Source organism: Panthera onca, chromosome A1, assembly GCF_046562875.1.
Source record: "Panthera onca isolate mPanOnc1 chromosome A1, mPanOnc1 haplotype 2, whole genome shotgun sequence".
NCBI lineage: Eukaryota > Metazoa > Chordata > Mammalia > Carnivora > Felidae > Panthera > Panthera onca.
The window spans coordinates 114,847,155-114,863,027 of NC_138339.1; the positions used below are offsets into that span (position 1 = coordinate 114,847,155).

The following is a 15,873-nucleotide window of genomic DNA, read 5'->3' on the forward strand; positions in this document are numbered from 1 at the left end:
TATACCTGCCTGGGGCGCCTGGGTGGCGCAGTCGGTTAAGCGTCCGACTTCAGCCAGGTCACGATCTCGCGGTCCGTGAGTTCGAGCCCCGCGTCAGGCTCTGGGCTAATGGCTCGGAGCCTGGAGCCTGTTTCCGATTCTGTGTCTCCCTCTCTCTCTGCCCCTCCCCCGTTCATGCTCTGTCTCTCTCTGTCCCAAAAATAAATAAAAAACGTTGGAAAAAAATTTAAAAAAATAAAAATAAAAATAAAAATAAATAAAATTTATACCTGCCTAATTGCCAGAGAACTTACTGGCACAGTATTTTAACATCAAGATGTCCACAAGACTCCAGTGGCTGAGAAACCCCATTGAAAATGCATGCTAAATCACTCAATCAATCCATTCATTGAACGGATACTCAAAGCCCTATGCATTGAAAATTCAGTTCTTCTTAAGAATTAGTATTATTAAAATGAAAGTTCATTCTACGAAAATACATTCTAGAGAGGCATCACTATTGAAGTTCAACACAGACATGCTCCTTAAAATAGCAAATTCCATTTTCCAGTGCCCCCAGACCCCACCTCACCACGACCCCAGGTCCAATAGAGATGCCAACTGTGAAATGACATTCACAGGTCAGAAGAAGCACCCCGAGGAACACAGTGCAGCTGAGATTCAAAGAAACACAACATGTGCTACATCACAAATCTAGTTATTAAGAAAGGTCTGATGGTGGCCAGATATTTACCCTAGAGATAATATTGTTGCAAGACTTCCTCCCCACAGAATGAAATCTCCTTTTCTACTCCCAGGGCATGAAAGTTGCTTTGAGTACTTGTTCTCTCAGCTGGCATATGCAGAAAATTTGGAGCTATTTTTCTCTTTAAAATGTTAGAAAGAGGGGCGCCTGGGTGGCTCAGTCAGTTGGGCGGCCGACTTCGGCTCAGGTCATGATCTCGCGGATGGTGAGTTCGAGCCCCGTGTCAGGCTCTGTGCTGGCAGCTCGGAGCCTGGAGCCTGTTTTGGATTCTGTGTCTCCCTCTCTCTGACCCTCCCCTGTTCATGCTCTGTCTCTCCCTGTCTCAAAAATAAATAAACGTTAAAAAAAAAATTAAAAAAAAATAAATAAAATGTTAGAAAGAAACTTTTTCCTCCTTTCATATGACTGGTACTTTATAAAACACTCTTAAAGCTTCAGCCAATACACCCTGAGGGACTGGAGGAAAAAACAGGAGAAATACCAAAATGTTTCAGCTCACAAGATCTCTGTAGCCTGCCCAGCAATGCAAAGGGTGTCATTAAGGACATAGAAGACAGAGAGTACTAGCTACACTAAAGAATTAATATTAATAATTGACATGGTTTCAGTGCTTACTCTGTGCAGGCATTACTATAAGCACCTTACATGGATTAACTTATTTAGCTCTCCAGACAGCCTTACCAGGTAATTACTTTCTCACCCATTTGACAAGTGAAGAATATGAATAGAGAGGTTTAGCACTGCACCCAAGGTCACACAGCCAGCAGGTAAGTGGCAGTGCTAGGGTTCAAACTCTGGAGGTTGGGTCTATGACCTTATGGTTTTTCTATGTTGCCTCCAAGTAAGTATGCAGTGTGTCACATGACATATATAATGAGTTGTATGAAACTACTTCTGTTTCAATTCCATGTATCAATGATTTTAAACTTGTTTCTGTACTTCCAAAGACTTCCAGACTGACTTTTAATTCTGTCCAGCAGGACTGACACCATTCTAGTTCAGGGACCAGGTCAAGGCCCACAGAGACTCTTCATCACCAGTGGGTGGCAACATTGTCACATGGAGCCATCAGGGTACAGTGTAGGCCTGGCATCCTTCCTAAAATTAGAAAGGCCTCACCACTTTATGGATAAGTCATTCCAGGCAGCTCCCAAAATGCAATTTCTCTACTATCCCTAAAACACCCAGGATAATCCTGCAGGAGGAGAGAGGGATCTGAATTAGGAGAATGCCCAAGAAACTATTCATTTAAGTGATTCTTCATCCTGCCATAGCACTGGTATATTTCTGTTGTCAATTGCACATTTGTATTCCCACTAGGGTGTGTGTATCTTAAACACAGAGACTCTACAGCCTTTGTCCCAGCAATTTCACTAGCCTAAGGGTAGATGTTGAGTAAATGGATGAGTGATTACACTTCAATTCCTCACAGGCAATCGATTCCACTGCAAGGAACAGTTTAAGAAAGATCTACAAAGTCCTCTGTTGGATCTAGACTTCATGGTGATTCTAGAGTGGGTGATCCACCCAAGCACCCTCAGGATAGAATGAAGTGAAGAAAACCTCTCAAGACCATTCTTTAGACTCTTGAAACTGCAATAGCTAATCTATTTTCACATTGACCTGACTCTTCCACAAAACGGTCACAGCTTAAGCAGATCAAGTGTCAAACTGACCTCTAGGTAAATTTCAATAAAATAAGCCAGTAACTGATGCAGGCAATGGCTTTCCCAAGAAACTCCTCCATAATAACTCAAGGACAGAACTAGAAAAGGGGCCTACATTTGTGTAAATCTGAGAAATTCTGAGGAAGGTCCTCTAATCCCAAACATTTCTAGTAGCCTGTCATATGTCTGAGATTCAAAGAAACACAAGTGCCACTATTAAAAAGGTAGGCACTTAAGATTAGGTAGACAATTTGTGATACCTCCAGAAAACTTTCAGCGTTTTTAACCATGAAAAATAAGGGAAATAGATAATTATAAGAATGCCTATCCTTCCAGTTTTTAGGTAAAAATTGATACAATTTTAAAATATGTATCTGGTTTTATTTATTTATTTATTTATTTATTTATTTATTTATTTATTTTGAGAGAGAGAGATTGAGCACAGGCAGGGGAGGGACCGAGAAAGAGGAGAGAGCAAGAATCCCAAGCATGCTCCGCACTGCCAGTGTGGAGTCCCATGTGGGGCTCAAACTCACAAACTATGAGATCATGACCTGAGCCGAATTCAGATGCTTAACCAACTGCACCCAGGTGCCTCTCTACCTGTTTTTTAAATCTAGGGTATTTGTAAAGGGCAGAATTAGAAAAAGACATATATATTTTTTTCTTTTTCAGTACTTTGTCGAATATCCAGGACTTGTTTTCTCAGTTATATACATAACTAGGCTCTGTTTACCCATTTAGTAATATCATGTTATTAAAGTATTTTTTTAATGTTTGTTTATATTTGAGAGAGAGAGAACACATGAGCAAGTGAGTGGGGAGAGGCAGAGATACAGAATCCAAAGCAGGCTCAGAGCTGCAAGCTGTAAGCACAGAGCCCAACACGGAGCTCGAACTCATGAGCAGTGAGATCCTGACCTAAGCCAAAGTCAGATGCTTAATTGACTGAGCCACCCAGGTGCCCCAGTAGTAGCACGTGTAAAACTTATAAGACATACCCCTCAGCAGTTAAGGAAAAGACTTGACTTACTTCAATAATTTTTAAAAACATAAACTCATCTAGAGAATTTGGAAAATATAGAAATTTCTAAAGAACATCCAAGACATGATCTCTGTTGTCTTTTTGATGCATATTCTTCCAATCTTCCGTATTTCATGTTTATACATATACAACAATATCCTTTTTATAAAACATAATCTACATCTATTCACACGCTTCTTTCTTCCTATTTGTCTCTTTTCCATTTTATCTACTTTCAGTCTCTCCCCCTCTGTGTGAATTCTGGAATTTCTCTTTATGCACCCATACATAAGTCTGTCTGTTTTACTTTCACACAATTAGAGATGCAAGACCCATTCAAACCATGTGCTGGATGTAGTTAGATGATACTAGGTAGAAAAATAGGTGGATGATAGATACATCGATAAACAGGTAAGCCAAGAAGGAAGGAAAGAAGAGTTCATGTATTGCTGGTTTATTTAGATCTTCTGCATATAAATGGTTTTGTGACCTTCAGTAGAAAAAAAATTTCTTCTCTTTTAGATTCATTAAGGACCATCATTCATCCTTCTCCTTATACTTACTATTTCTACATCACCCTTTCTCATTTTCACAGGATTTCTTTGTATAGTCTTAAGTTTACAGCTAATTATTTTCATTGACCACAACTTAAATTGGCTATTTCTACACATCCTCTGCATAAACCCCTTCATTTCCTGTTTCTTAATGGCTCAGTGGTTGAGTATGACAACTCAAGGCTAGAAGGAACTCTGAAGTAGGTTTTCTTCTGCCTCATACATCTTCCTGTTCCCTTGTGCTATGCCTCATGCTGCTGAATTCCTTCTACAGTACACTTCTTTGGTGGCTATCCAGCCAGCATTGGCCATCTTCAGTGTCAGGAAACTCACTACCTCTTGAGGTGGCCCATAATATTTTTACAGTGCTTTAACATTTAAAATACCCTTTTCTCTGTCATTGTCACTCACTGCTATTTCTAACTGCTGGGGTTCCATGAAACAATTTAACCATAAAATTCTTTGCTTAAAAACTTGTTTGATGGGAATGCAAGCTGGTGCAGCCACTCTGGAAAACAGTATGGAGGTTCCTCAAAAAATTAAAAATAGAACTACCCTACGACCTAGCAATTGCACTATGAGATATTTATCCAAGGGATATGGGTGTGCTGTTTTGAAGGGGCAAATGCACCCCAATGTTTATAGCAGCACTATCAACCATAGCCAAAGTATGGAAAGAGCCCAAATGTCCATCGATGGATGAATGGATAAAGAAGATGTGGTATGTATAGATAGATAGATAGATAGATAGATAGATAGATAGATATAGAATGGAGTGTTAGTCGGCAATCAAAAAGAATGAAATCTCACCATTTGCAACTATGTGGATGGAACTGGAGGGTATTATGCTAAGTGAAATTAGTCAGAGAAAGATAAATATCATATGACTTCACTCATATGAGGACTTTAAGAGACAAAACAGATGAACATAAGGGAAGGGAAACAAAAATAATATAAGAACAGGGAGGGGGACAAATCATAAGAGACTCATAAATATGGAGAACAAACAGAGGGTTACTGGAGGGGTTGTGGGAGGGGGGAAGGGCTAAATGGATAAGGGGCATTAAGGAATCTACTCCTGAAATCATTGCTGCACTATATGCTAACTAATTTGGATGCAAATTAAAAAAAAAAAAAACAACTTGTTTGAAAAACAGCTCTATTTACAACAGCATCAAAAAATAAAATAAAATATTTAGGAATACACTTAACCAAGGATGCTAAAGACTTACACACTGAAAACTACAAAACATTGCTGAAAGGAATTAAAGAAGACACTAATAAATGGGAAGACATCCTGCATTTCATGGATTAGAAGATAATATTGTTGAGATGTCAGTGCTACCCAAAGAAATCCACAGATTCAATGCAATCTTGATCAAAATTCCAATTATACTAGATAGAAAAATATTAGATAAGGAAAGAAGAGAAAGAAGAATTTATTGTTTACGTAGATCTTCTGCATATAAATGGTTTTGTGACCTTCAGTCAAAAATTTTTTTCTATTTTTGTAGAAACAGAAAAATCAATCCTAAAAAGCCATGTGGAATCTCAAGGAGTCCCAAACAGCCAAAATAATCTTACAAAAGAAAAATAAAGTTGGAGGTTTCAACACTTCCAGATTTCAAAATATACTACAAAGCTACAGTAATCAAAACTCTGTAGTACTAACATACAGTCAGGCATATAGATCCATGTAACAGAACTGTGAGCCTAAAAATAATCCCAGACATATAAATCAACTGATTTTCAACAAGGGTGCCATGACTATTCAATGGGGAAGAATAGTGCTGGAATAATTGGATAGTCATACATAAAAGAAGAAAAATCAGACCCTTACCTTAACACCATATACAAAAATTAACTCAAAATCGATGAAAGATACAAACATAAGACCTAAAACTATAAAAATCTTAGAAAAAATTATAGGGGAAAAGCTCTGTGACATTAAATTTGACAGTGATTTCTTGGATATGATGACAAATGTATAGACAACAAAAGAAAAAGTAGACAAGTTGAACTACATCAGAGTTAAAAGCTTTTGCGTATCAAGGGACATGATCGGCAGAATGAAAAGGCAATCCACAGAATGAGAGAAGATATATGTAAATCATAAATTGATAAGGGGTTAATATCCAGAATGTATAAAGAATTTTTATAACTTAACGCCAAAACACAAACAACCTGATTAAAAAATGGACAAAGGACTTAAGGAGATATTTCTCCAAGGAAGATATACAGATAGCCAATAAGTACATGAAAAGATATTCAAAGTGACTAATAATTGGGACATGCAAATCAAAATCATGAGATATCACCTTACAACCATTAGACTATGTACTATTAAAACAAACACATCAAACGATAACAGGAAATAACAAGTGTCAGTAAGATCATAGGAATATTAGAAACCTTCTGTGGTGCTGGCAGGAATATAAAATGGTGCAGCCACTGTGGGAAACATTATGATGGTTCTTAAAAATTGTTTAATAAAATTATCATATGATCCAGCAACTCCACTTTTAAGTTTATACCCAAAAGAATTGAAATCAGGGTTTCAAAGAGATATTTGAGTAAGCATATTCATGATAACATTATTTGCAATAGCCAAAAGGTAGAAACAGCCCAAATATCCATCAGTGGATAAATTAATAAACTACATGTGGTCTAAACATATAATAGAGTATATTATTCAACCTTGAAAAAGAAGGAAATTATGACACATGCTACAACATGGATCAACCTTGGGACATTATGCTAAGTAAAATAAGCGAGTCACAAAAGCACAAACACTGTCAATTCCACTTGTATGAGATTCCTAGAGTAGTCACATTCACAGAAAGTGAATGGTAAAAGTGGAATGGTAGTACAGGGGCTGGTATGAGAGATGAGTCAGGAGTTACTATTTTAATGGGTACAGAGTTTGAATTCTGGAAGATGAAAAGAGTTCTGGAAATGATTGATGGTGATGGTTGCACAACACTGTGAATGTACATAATGACCCTGAACTGCACTTTTAAAAAGGGTTGAAATGGAGGGTACCTGGGTGGCTCCGTCAGTTGAGCATCTGATTTTGACTCAGTCATGATTTCACTGTTCTGAGTTCGAGTCCCACATCAGGTGAGCTCCGCTTCTCTCCTTCTCTCTCTCTGTCCCTCTCTCGCTCTCTCTCTCTCTCTCTCTCAAAACAAACAAAAAACATTGAAATGGTAAATTCTTTGTTACATATTTTTCACCACAATTTTTTAATTAAAAAAATCTTCAAATATCTGAAGGCTGCTATCATGACCCATTGGAATAATCTCTGGTGTAAAGACATCTATTTCTTCAATTGTTCCTCAAGTGACATGAATGAAATCCATACATACCCCATTCTGGTCACTCTGAATGTTCTCCAACCACTAATAGCCCATTTAATCCACATACAGGCCATAGATCTCAACATGACACTGACCAGTTAAGAACAGAAAAGCCTATCACCTCCTTCAATCTGTTTGCTAAACGATTAATAATACAGCCAAAGCTCCTACTAGTTCATCACACTGTTCATTCCTACAAAGCAAACTATGAAGCTAAACCCCTAAGTTCTTAACTGATGTGCCATTGCTAAAACCTTTTTAGCTCTTAGAATTCTTTCAGTGATTAAAAGGAAAAAGCAAATACACAAACTATGCAAACTGACAAACAAAAAAAGAATTTATTGGCACATTTAAATTTAATGGTGGGGACTTGAAGTGTGGCTTGATTCAGGAGTTCAAATGATGTCACCAGGTCTCAATTATTTCCTTCTTTTTGTAGAACTCTGCTTTGCTCCTTGTGTTTTCTTTATTCTTAGATAGTCTCTACACCCATAAGATGCCTCCCAGTCTCTCACAAGTTCATGGGTGGTGGAATAAAGTAACAGTATTGCTCCCAGCAATTCTGATCAAAGCATATTGCCATCCATGGCCTCTGATTGGGTCACGTTCCTGAACCAACAATCTCTGTGGCCAGATAATGCTGGTGCTGAGTTACTTATTTCTAGGTCATGTGTTCTGCCCCTGATCAGGGATGTTGTCAACTCCACTGAATCAGCCCATGGTCCAAAAGTGGAGAGGAGCTGATCCCTAGAGAATGCTCAGGTTAAGGTCACCTGTATGCTGAGGGGGTTTTGAGCAACAATAACTGTAAAGTCAGCCACCCTTTAATAAGTCCAACTGAGTGTTTTAAAACTAGGATACATTGCCCTGTGTTTATTCCTATTAAATACAATCTTATTAGAATCCTCTTGGAAAGTTATTTTGGGGATTCTAATTCTATCAAGCAGTGAATTCCTTGTTTCTCTCAACTGTACGTGCTCAACAGTATGATGAATGTGCCTTAAAGATTTGATTGCACTCAATATTGAACAGATTATAATCATGTGTATATATGTATTATAAACATGTTATATAAGATATAAACATGCTGTTAACACAGAGCTTCACAGCCCAACACCAAGATCTTCTTTCTGAGGTGACATTACCAGCATCTTTGGATGTGGTCATATAACCAGATACCAGGCCCATCATTGTCCTCAAGTGTGAGCCCTATTTTGGGGCCCAAAGACATCATTATCAACCTTTAAAAAATTCCTAGACTCCTAGGAGGGCTTCCAGCAGAGTAAATGTTCTGTGCAAAGTATGAATTCTTTATCTAGCCATCATCAAAAAGAGGCCTTCTTCTCTATTTGTTCCAGATTTCTCATATTTCCTAAACACAAACACACACATGCACAAAACAAAAGTAGTAGTAGCAAAGTATATATAGTGTCTACTACATGCTATTCTCTGTTCTAAAAGCACATAGGATTAAGTATTAATTCACTTATTCCTGACGACAACTTTATGACATAGGTGGTTGTCGTCATCATCATCATCATCATCATCTCCATTTTAGAAACAAGGAAACAGGCCCAGAGCGGGTAATTTCCCAAATTCACAGAGCTAGTTAGTAAAAACCAGGACTTGAACCCAAGGTGTGTGGCTGCAGAGTTCTTATGGCAGAGGGGACATTTGACCCTGATATCTCTCATCTCCTATTTCCAGCCCCCAGGCAAATGCGCAGGTGAGCCTGCTTTAAAAACACCACCACCTACAACAAATTTACTGTGGATAAATTAGGGAACCACTCACTTTACAAAGCAGCTTGTTGTCGTAAGTGAACCATTTGCAATAACAAGCTCCATCTGGGACAGGTCAACTGGTTAAAAAATCACTAATCACTTCCCAGAGGTACTGGGGCAGAGAAACCCAGCCAATAGGTTAGGATCACTGCCAACTAAAGATATATTAGAACTGTAAAGTATTTCTGGTGCAATGTCCACATTCATAGAAAAAACACAATTTAAAAAACTTTTCTTACATATATTTTCCCTGAATAATGGCTATGTATGGGGGGAAATTGTAAAAGTAGAAGGACTCTGCATAGCACCTCACTAAAGCTCCCAGCCCTTACGGTGCTCCCCTAGGGTCACTTGACCCACAGTTCTGTTGTCACTTTTGGCAGTACTATTAGTTGTTTCAATTGGTTTAGTCTTGCACAAAGGTATAGTACAGGTGGCTACCAAATTCAAAGCAATTGCATACAGGTCTCTTCTTTCTGGAAACAGCATGTCATGTAACCCCAGCTGATTCAAATGAAGAAGTTTGCAGCAGAGATGCGGCAGGGTGGCGAGAATGGTGTTTGTTACCAAAGGGAGCCCACTAGGAGCTGGTTCTGGGGAGGAGGAACATCCTGGTGGGAGAGCAGCAGCTACTATTAGACACTACACCAGGGAAAGGCAGAAAGAAATTCCCTACCTCTTTCCCTTCTCCCTACCAGTCTCTTGCCAGTGTCTCCTATGGGCAAGCCAAAGAGGGAGGGTACCTGGGTGAAGTAGTCAGCAAGCATCAGCCCTCAGGGAACACAGCTGAGGGGAATAGAGTGGAGAGGATGTCAGAAGAACAGAAAATAATGCAATATCTCTATCAGAGGTAGGTAAACTGATTCACTGAGTTTAACAAATTTATCATGTTTCAGATCAGAGGGGAGCCTAGAACCAACATGAGGGTCCCATTTTCCTTTCTAGTCTCACTGATTTTGAGAAACCTGAAGGCCTGGAAAGAGTCAGAAAATCTCAGAGGACATCTAATCCCTCAGACTCCTTCCCAATATATGGTAATGTTACAACATGACCCACAGGGGTCTACCTTTCTTCAGAACCTCAATAGGTTGCTTATAAGAGGATGACTCAGGCTCCTGCTCAGATTCATTAAAGAAGTTTTCATGAGTCACTTGTATGTGCGATGTTGTGGGTGTTGTTATTCTTTCAGTGAATTTGCTACACACACTAAGTGTATCTCTTTTTGATTCATGAAGGTGACTCATCTGAGGAAGTTGACCTGACCATGGTTTATCAGGCAGCTTCTAATGGAGATGTCAATGCTCTGACCTCAGTAATTCGTGAAGACCCTTCCATCCTAGAATGCTGTGACAGTGAAGGTGAGCTATTTATGCATTTTTGAAGCCTGCAGAATGTTCTTCTCTATTCTTTTAGAGATGGTCTTCAGAGGTGAGCACTGTTAAAATTACATCTAACAGGCCATTTGGTACTGGAGGGACAAGGAGTGGCTTGTCTTTAAATGATGGTCTTGGACACAAATCTTCCATTTTTTTTTACACCACTTCATATAATGAATCTAGTTGATTTAGATTTATTTTCAACTTATTTGTATGAATGACTAAAGTAGACACACCAAGTAGTTAAAAAAGGGATATAGAAAGAGGGCTATTTTTGGTAGCAGTGGATGTTGGGAAAGTATGACTATTAAAGCCAGAAGCAAAGACCTGCTTCTCAGAAGATGGAGTAGATGTACTTGTTTCTCTATTCCTCCTGCTAAATATAACTAAAAATCCTGGATGTTGTATATAATATAAACATAAGAACACTCCCGAAGGTGGAGAGAAAATGACAGACCAGCTGGGACCATGTGACCCAAGGAATAACACTGTGGTAAGTTTCTTAGGTTTTCTTTTTTGCCTCTTATATCCCAACTTGGAGTTGAAGAATCCAACAGCTCAGAAGGGCCAACAGTCACAGACCAAAAAAAAAAACAAAAACAAAAAAAACAACAAAGCCCCAACAAAAGCCTGCCCTCTAGCCAAAGAACCAGGAAAGGTACCACATAGCAACACAGAAAACTTGTAGACAGTAATGAGTCTACTCCAACCAAACATCACACAAAAAACAGACAAATGAGAACCTGTGGCTTTAGGCTCATTATTCCAGCAAAGACCTAGTAGAGATCTTGGACCTCCACCCCAACTAGTGAGCCTCCCTCCCCCTAGTTGCCAGTACTCCCACCCAGTAATGAAGAATCTTCTCCCTCAAATGTCAATGGAAGCTAAATAGGGAACTTGGACCTGGCAATAATGAGGTCACAATTACATACCTTCTCCCCCTTTGGAGCATTGTCAGGGAAAGCCAGCTAAAATAGAGGGTTTAAGTAAGATTAAGCAACTCAACACAATATTCCAAATGTCCAGATTTCAATAAAAAACAATTTGTTATATCAAGAAACAGGAAGATCTCAAACTGAATGAAAAAAGATAATCAATAGATACAAAACTGAGATAATAGATGTTAGAATTACCTGACAGATTTTGAAGAGGTCATGAAAAAAAAAAATACTTCAATGAACAATTACAAACATGCTTGAAACAAATGAAGAAATAGGAAGCTTAAACAAAGAAATAGATGATATAAAGAAGAACTAAATGGAAAATATTTAAACTGAAAAATAAAATAATCACAATTAAAAACTCCGTAAATAAACTCAGCAGCAGAGTGAGGAAGCAGAGGGAAAGGATCAACAAACTTAAAAATAGAATGATAGAAATGAGCCAATCTGAACAACTGAAAGAAAATAGGCTAAAAAAAAAAAAAAAAAAAAAAAAGAGCATCAGGGACTTGTGGGACTATAACAAAAGTGTTTGGGTTTTTTTTTTAATGTTTATTTATTTTTGAGAGAGAGTGCAAGTGGGGAAGGAGCAGAGAGAGAGGGAGACAGAGGATCCAAAGTGGGCTCTGTGCTGACAGCAGAGAGCCCAGTGCAGGTCTCCAACTCATAAACCGTGAGATCATGACCTGAGCCAAAGACAGATGCTCAACCGACTGCCACCCAGGCACCCCATAATAAAAAGTTCTATCATTGTTTTTTCTGTCTTAGTACTTGTGTCATTAATGACTTTTAACCAGTGTACCTGTCCCATGAAGAGCTTGAGAATCCCTTATCATGACAGCAAAATGTTTTGTAAAGTGAGTAGTTGTCCCTAACTTATCAATAGTAGTTTTTTTGTTTATTTGTTTGCTTGTTTCTTTTTAAAGGAGATTTACTTGTACATCTGCTTCATGGCTAATAATGGGAAATGAGGAGAGACAAATGTTTGATACTACTTTTGTGATAAGTGCAAGAGCCAGACTGTTTGGGTTCAATCCTAGCTTGTCCTGCCTATGAGTGGAAGTGAAAATATATCTTAGAATTTGTGTGACACAGGCAAAGCAATGCTGAAGGAAATGTATGACACTAAATACATTCATTAGAAAAGAGGAAAAATATCAGTCAATAATGTAAGTTCTTACCTCAAGAACTTAAAAAAAGAACAAAATAAACCCAAAGGAAAGAACTAATAAAGAAAGAATAGAAATAAGGGTAATTGAAAATAGACAACAGTAAAGAAAATCACTGAAGCAAGGAACTGATTCTTTGAAAAGATCAATAAAATTGACAAAATTCTAGCAATAAAAAAACAGACAAAAAATGAAAGAAGTCACAAATGACCACTGTCAGGAGTGAAACCAAAGATATCACTATAGACCCTGCAGACATCTAACCAATAAAAAGGAATTACAAAAAACAAACAAACAAACAAAACCTCTACACCCATATATTTAACTATTTGGATTAAATGGGTCGATTCTTCCATAAAGATAAACTACCACAACTTATCCAATAGGAAATAGACTACTTGAATGCCTCTACAAATATTAAGGAAAGTACATTCATTATTTTTAAATTCCCAGAAAAAGAAATGTTCGGGCCTAGATAGTTTCCCTAGAAACTCCTACAAAGTTTTAAATAATAGTTAACACCAATTGTAAATAATCTCTCCCAGAACATATGGGAAGGAAACTCTTTTCAGTTATATTTATAAAGCTAGTATTACCCTGATATTAAAACCAGATGATATAAAAGATGATGTAAAAAATTAACCTACAGGCTGATCCTCCTCATGAATGTAGATAAAGAAAGCCTTAGTAAAATATTAGCAAATATAATTCAGTAATATATAACAAGATTTATATACCATGACCAAGTGGGATTTGTTGTAGGGATGTGAGGTTCAATATTTCAAAATCAATCAATGTAATCCACCATATTAACCAGCTAAAGAAGAAAAATCACACAATTATACCCATGAATGCAGAAAAGTATTTGACAAAATTTTACATACATTTATGATTAAAAACTCTCAGAAAAATAGGAATAGAGGGGAAATTCCTCAATTTGATAGAGTATCTATAAAACAAAAACAAAAAAACCAAAAAGCTAGAGCTAACATTTTACCTAATGGTAAAAAAGTCTGAATGCTTTACACCTAAGATCAGGAACAAAGTAAAAATGTCCACTCTTATATTCAGCATAGTGGTGAAAGTTCTAGCCAGTACAAAAAGGCAAGAAAAGATAATAAAGGCGTATCTATTTAAAATGAAAAACTAATAATGTCTCTTTTTGCACAGCTTGATTTTACACATAGAAAATACTAAGGAGGCTACCAAGAAAAACTTCTACAACTGAGTTCAGGATACAGGTCACAGGATATAAAATCAATCCAGAAAAACAAATTATATTCCTGTATACCAGAAATGAACACATGGAATCCACAATTAAAATTAAAATGCTATTTAAAATCACTCAACAAAGAATAGTTAGGTGTGAATATAACAAAATACATGTAAGACTTGTATACTGGAAATTATAAAATGCCAGTGAAAGAAATCAAAGGAGATCTAAATAAATGGAGAGATATGCCATGCTCATGGATTAAAAGACTGAAGATAGCAAATATGCAGTGCTTTTCAAATTCATGTGCAGATTTAATGCAATTTCTATCAAATCCCAGCAAGATTTTTTGTAGATATATACAAAATTATCTAAAATTTATATAAAAAGGCAAAGGAAGTAGTATAGTTAAATCAATTTTGAAAAAGAATAAAGCAAGCAGGAGATCTTGGGAAGATGGAGGAGTATGAGGAAACTGAGCTCACCCCATCCCACATTTACAACTAGATATCATCCATATCCAAGTCAATAAACTGGAGAATGATCCAAAGACTGGCAGAACAAATTTAAAAACTAAATATAGAGAAGAAACTGCACCTGAAAGTTTAGGAAGATCAGAAAGGGGGAAGGAAGCTCCCTGCAGGAGGGAGGGAGTTGTGCACTGCAGGGAGAGGGCAGAGAAACAGGCCCTTGCACCAAGGTGATCACATGAGGAAGACTGATACCCATAATGTTTTTTCTTCAAAAACTAGAAGGGCTGAATTCTGTGAGTTTTTAAAAACAGTGGGACTTGGAGCCTGGAGCTTTAAAAGTCAGCTGACTCAGCTCTGGGTGAGCTGGGAGAGTGAATGATAGCTGGGTTTCTGCCCTTAAAGAGATAGTGGACTACATGGAGAGACAACAAAAAAACTGGAATTTACATAACACCAGGACACATGGGAGACAGATCTGTTCATACTGATTTCTGAGCACACTGGGGGACTTCTCTGAAAATGAGGGACTTGCAGGCACCATTTTCCTCCCCTGCCCCCCAGCATAAACACAGAGCCACCTGGGGGAGGTGGGGCTGCACGGACATTTATAGCCTTGGCCCAGGCTCAAGGCAAATTTTGTTAAAAGTACACACATGCCCCACCCAGCCACCAGGTGAACAACTGCTATCTAGAGCCCTGCCCAGCAACAGCACAGCACCCAGCCACATGCCCCCTGCCATGTAGTGCAGAGCTTGCAGCCACCACAGCAGAGGTGATCCAGCATAGGCCTAGTGGCCCAACACAAATTTTGCTAATACTGCCACCCTGCTCCCAAGTTCCCCAGGGAGCATGCACCCTCAGAGCTGCTCTGCCTGGGTCCACTAACATCACAGAGAGCTAGCACGGTCCACAGCCGGCAGAGTCAGTGCAGACAACTGTACTGAAAGGAAAAGTGACTCAGATGCAATAGCAAGGCATAAGCAGCACACATAAGATACTCTCCTGAAGTGCCAGGTCTTGATGAACAGGGGACACTACACTGCAGGGCACTCCAGGACCTCCTTTTCATAAAGTTACTACTTTCAATAACAAAAGACATAGCTGACATTCTTAAGACACAGAAACAGACACAGAGAGGTAGACAAAATGAGGAGACAGAGAAATTCATCCCAACTGAAAGAACAGAACAGGGCCAAAGCCAGAGATCTAAATGAAACATTTTTAAGTAAAATGCCTGATAGAGAATTTAAAGCAATAATCATAAGAATACTCAGTGACTCCATTAAACATAGTAACATTTGTATTACAGGAACCCCAGAAGAAGAAGAGAGAAAAGGGGGCAGAAATTTTCTTTGAAGAAATAATAGCTGAAAACTTTCCTTATCAGTGAAGAAAGGAGATATTTATATCTAGGAAGCATAGAGAATTCCCATCAAAATCAACAAACTAAGATGTATGATAACATTTACAAAATATAGTGATAAAGAAAAAAATCTTAAAAGCAGCAAGACAGAAGAAGTCAGTAACCTACATGGAAAAGCCCAAAAGGCTCATGGGAGATTTCTCAA

General features: G+C 38.1%; 1 protein-coding gene across 2 annotated transcripts in view; it reads left to right on the top strand.

The window, feature by feature from the left end:
• ANKRD55 (ankyrin repeat domain 55) overlaps nt 1–15,873 on the top strand; it is a 196,493-nt gene that overhangs the window by 117,803 nt on the left and 62,817 nt on the right. For both annotated transcript variants that reach the window (XM_060635755.3, XM_078449750.2), the window contains exon 4: nt 10,369–10,491. In XM_060635755.3, the coding sequence (XP_060491738.3) occupies nt 10,369–10,491 (123 nt within the window). The remainder of the gene's footprint in view (nt 1–10,368; nt 10,492–15,873) is intronic.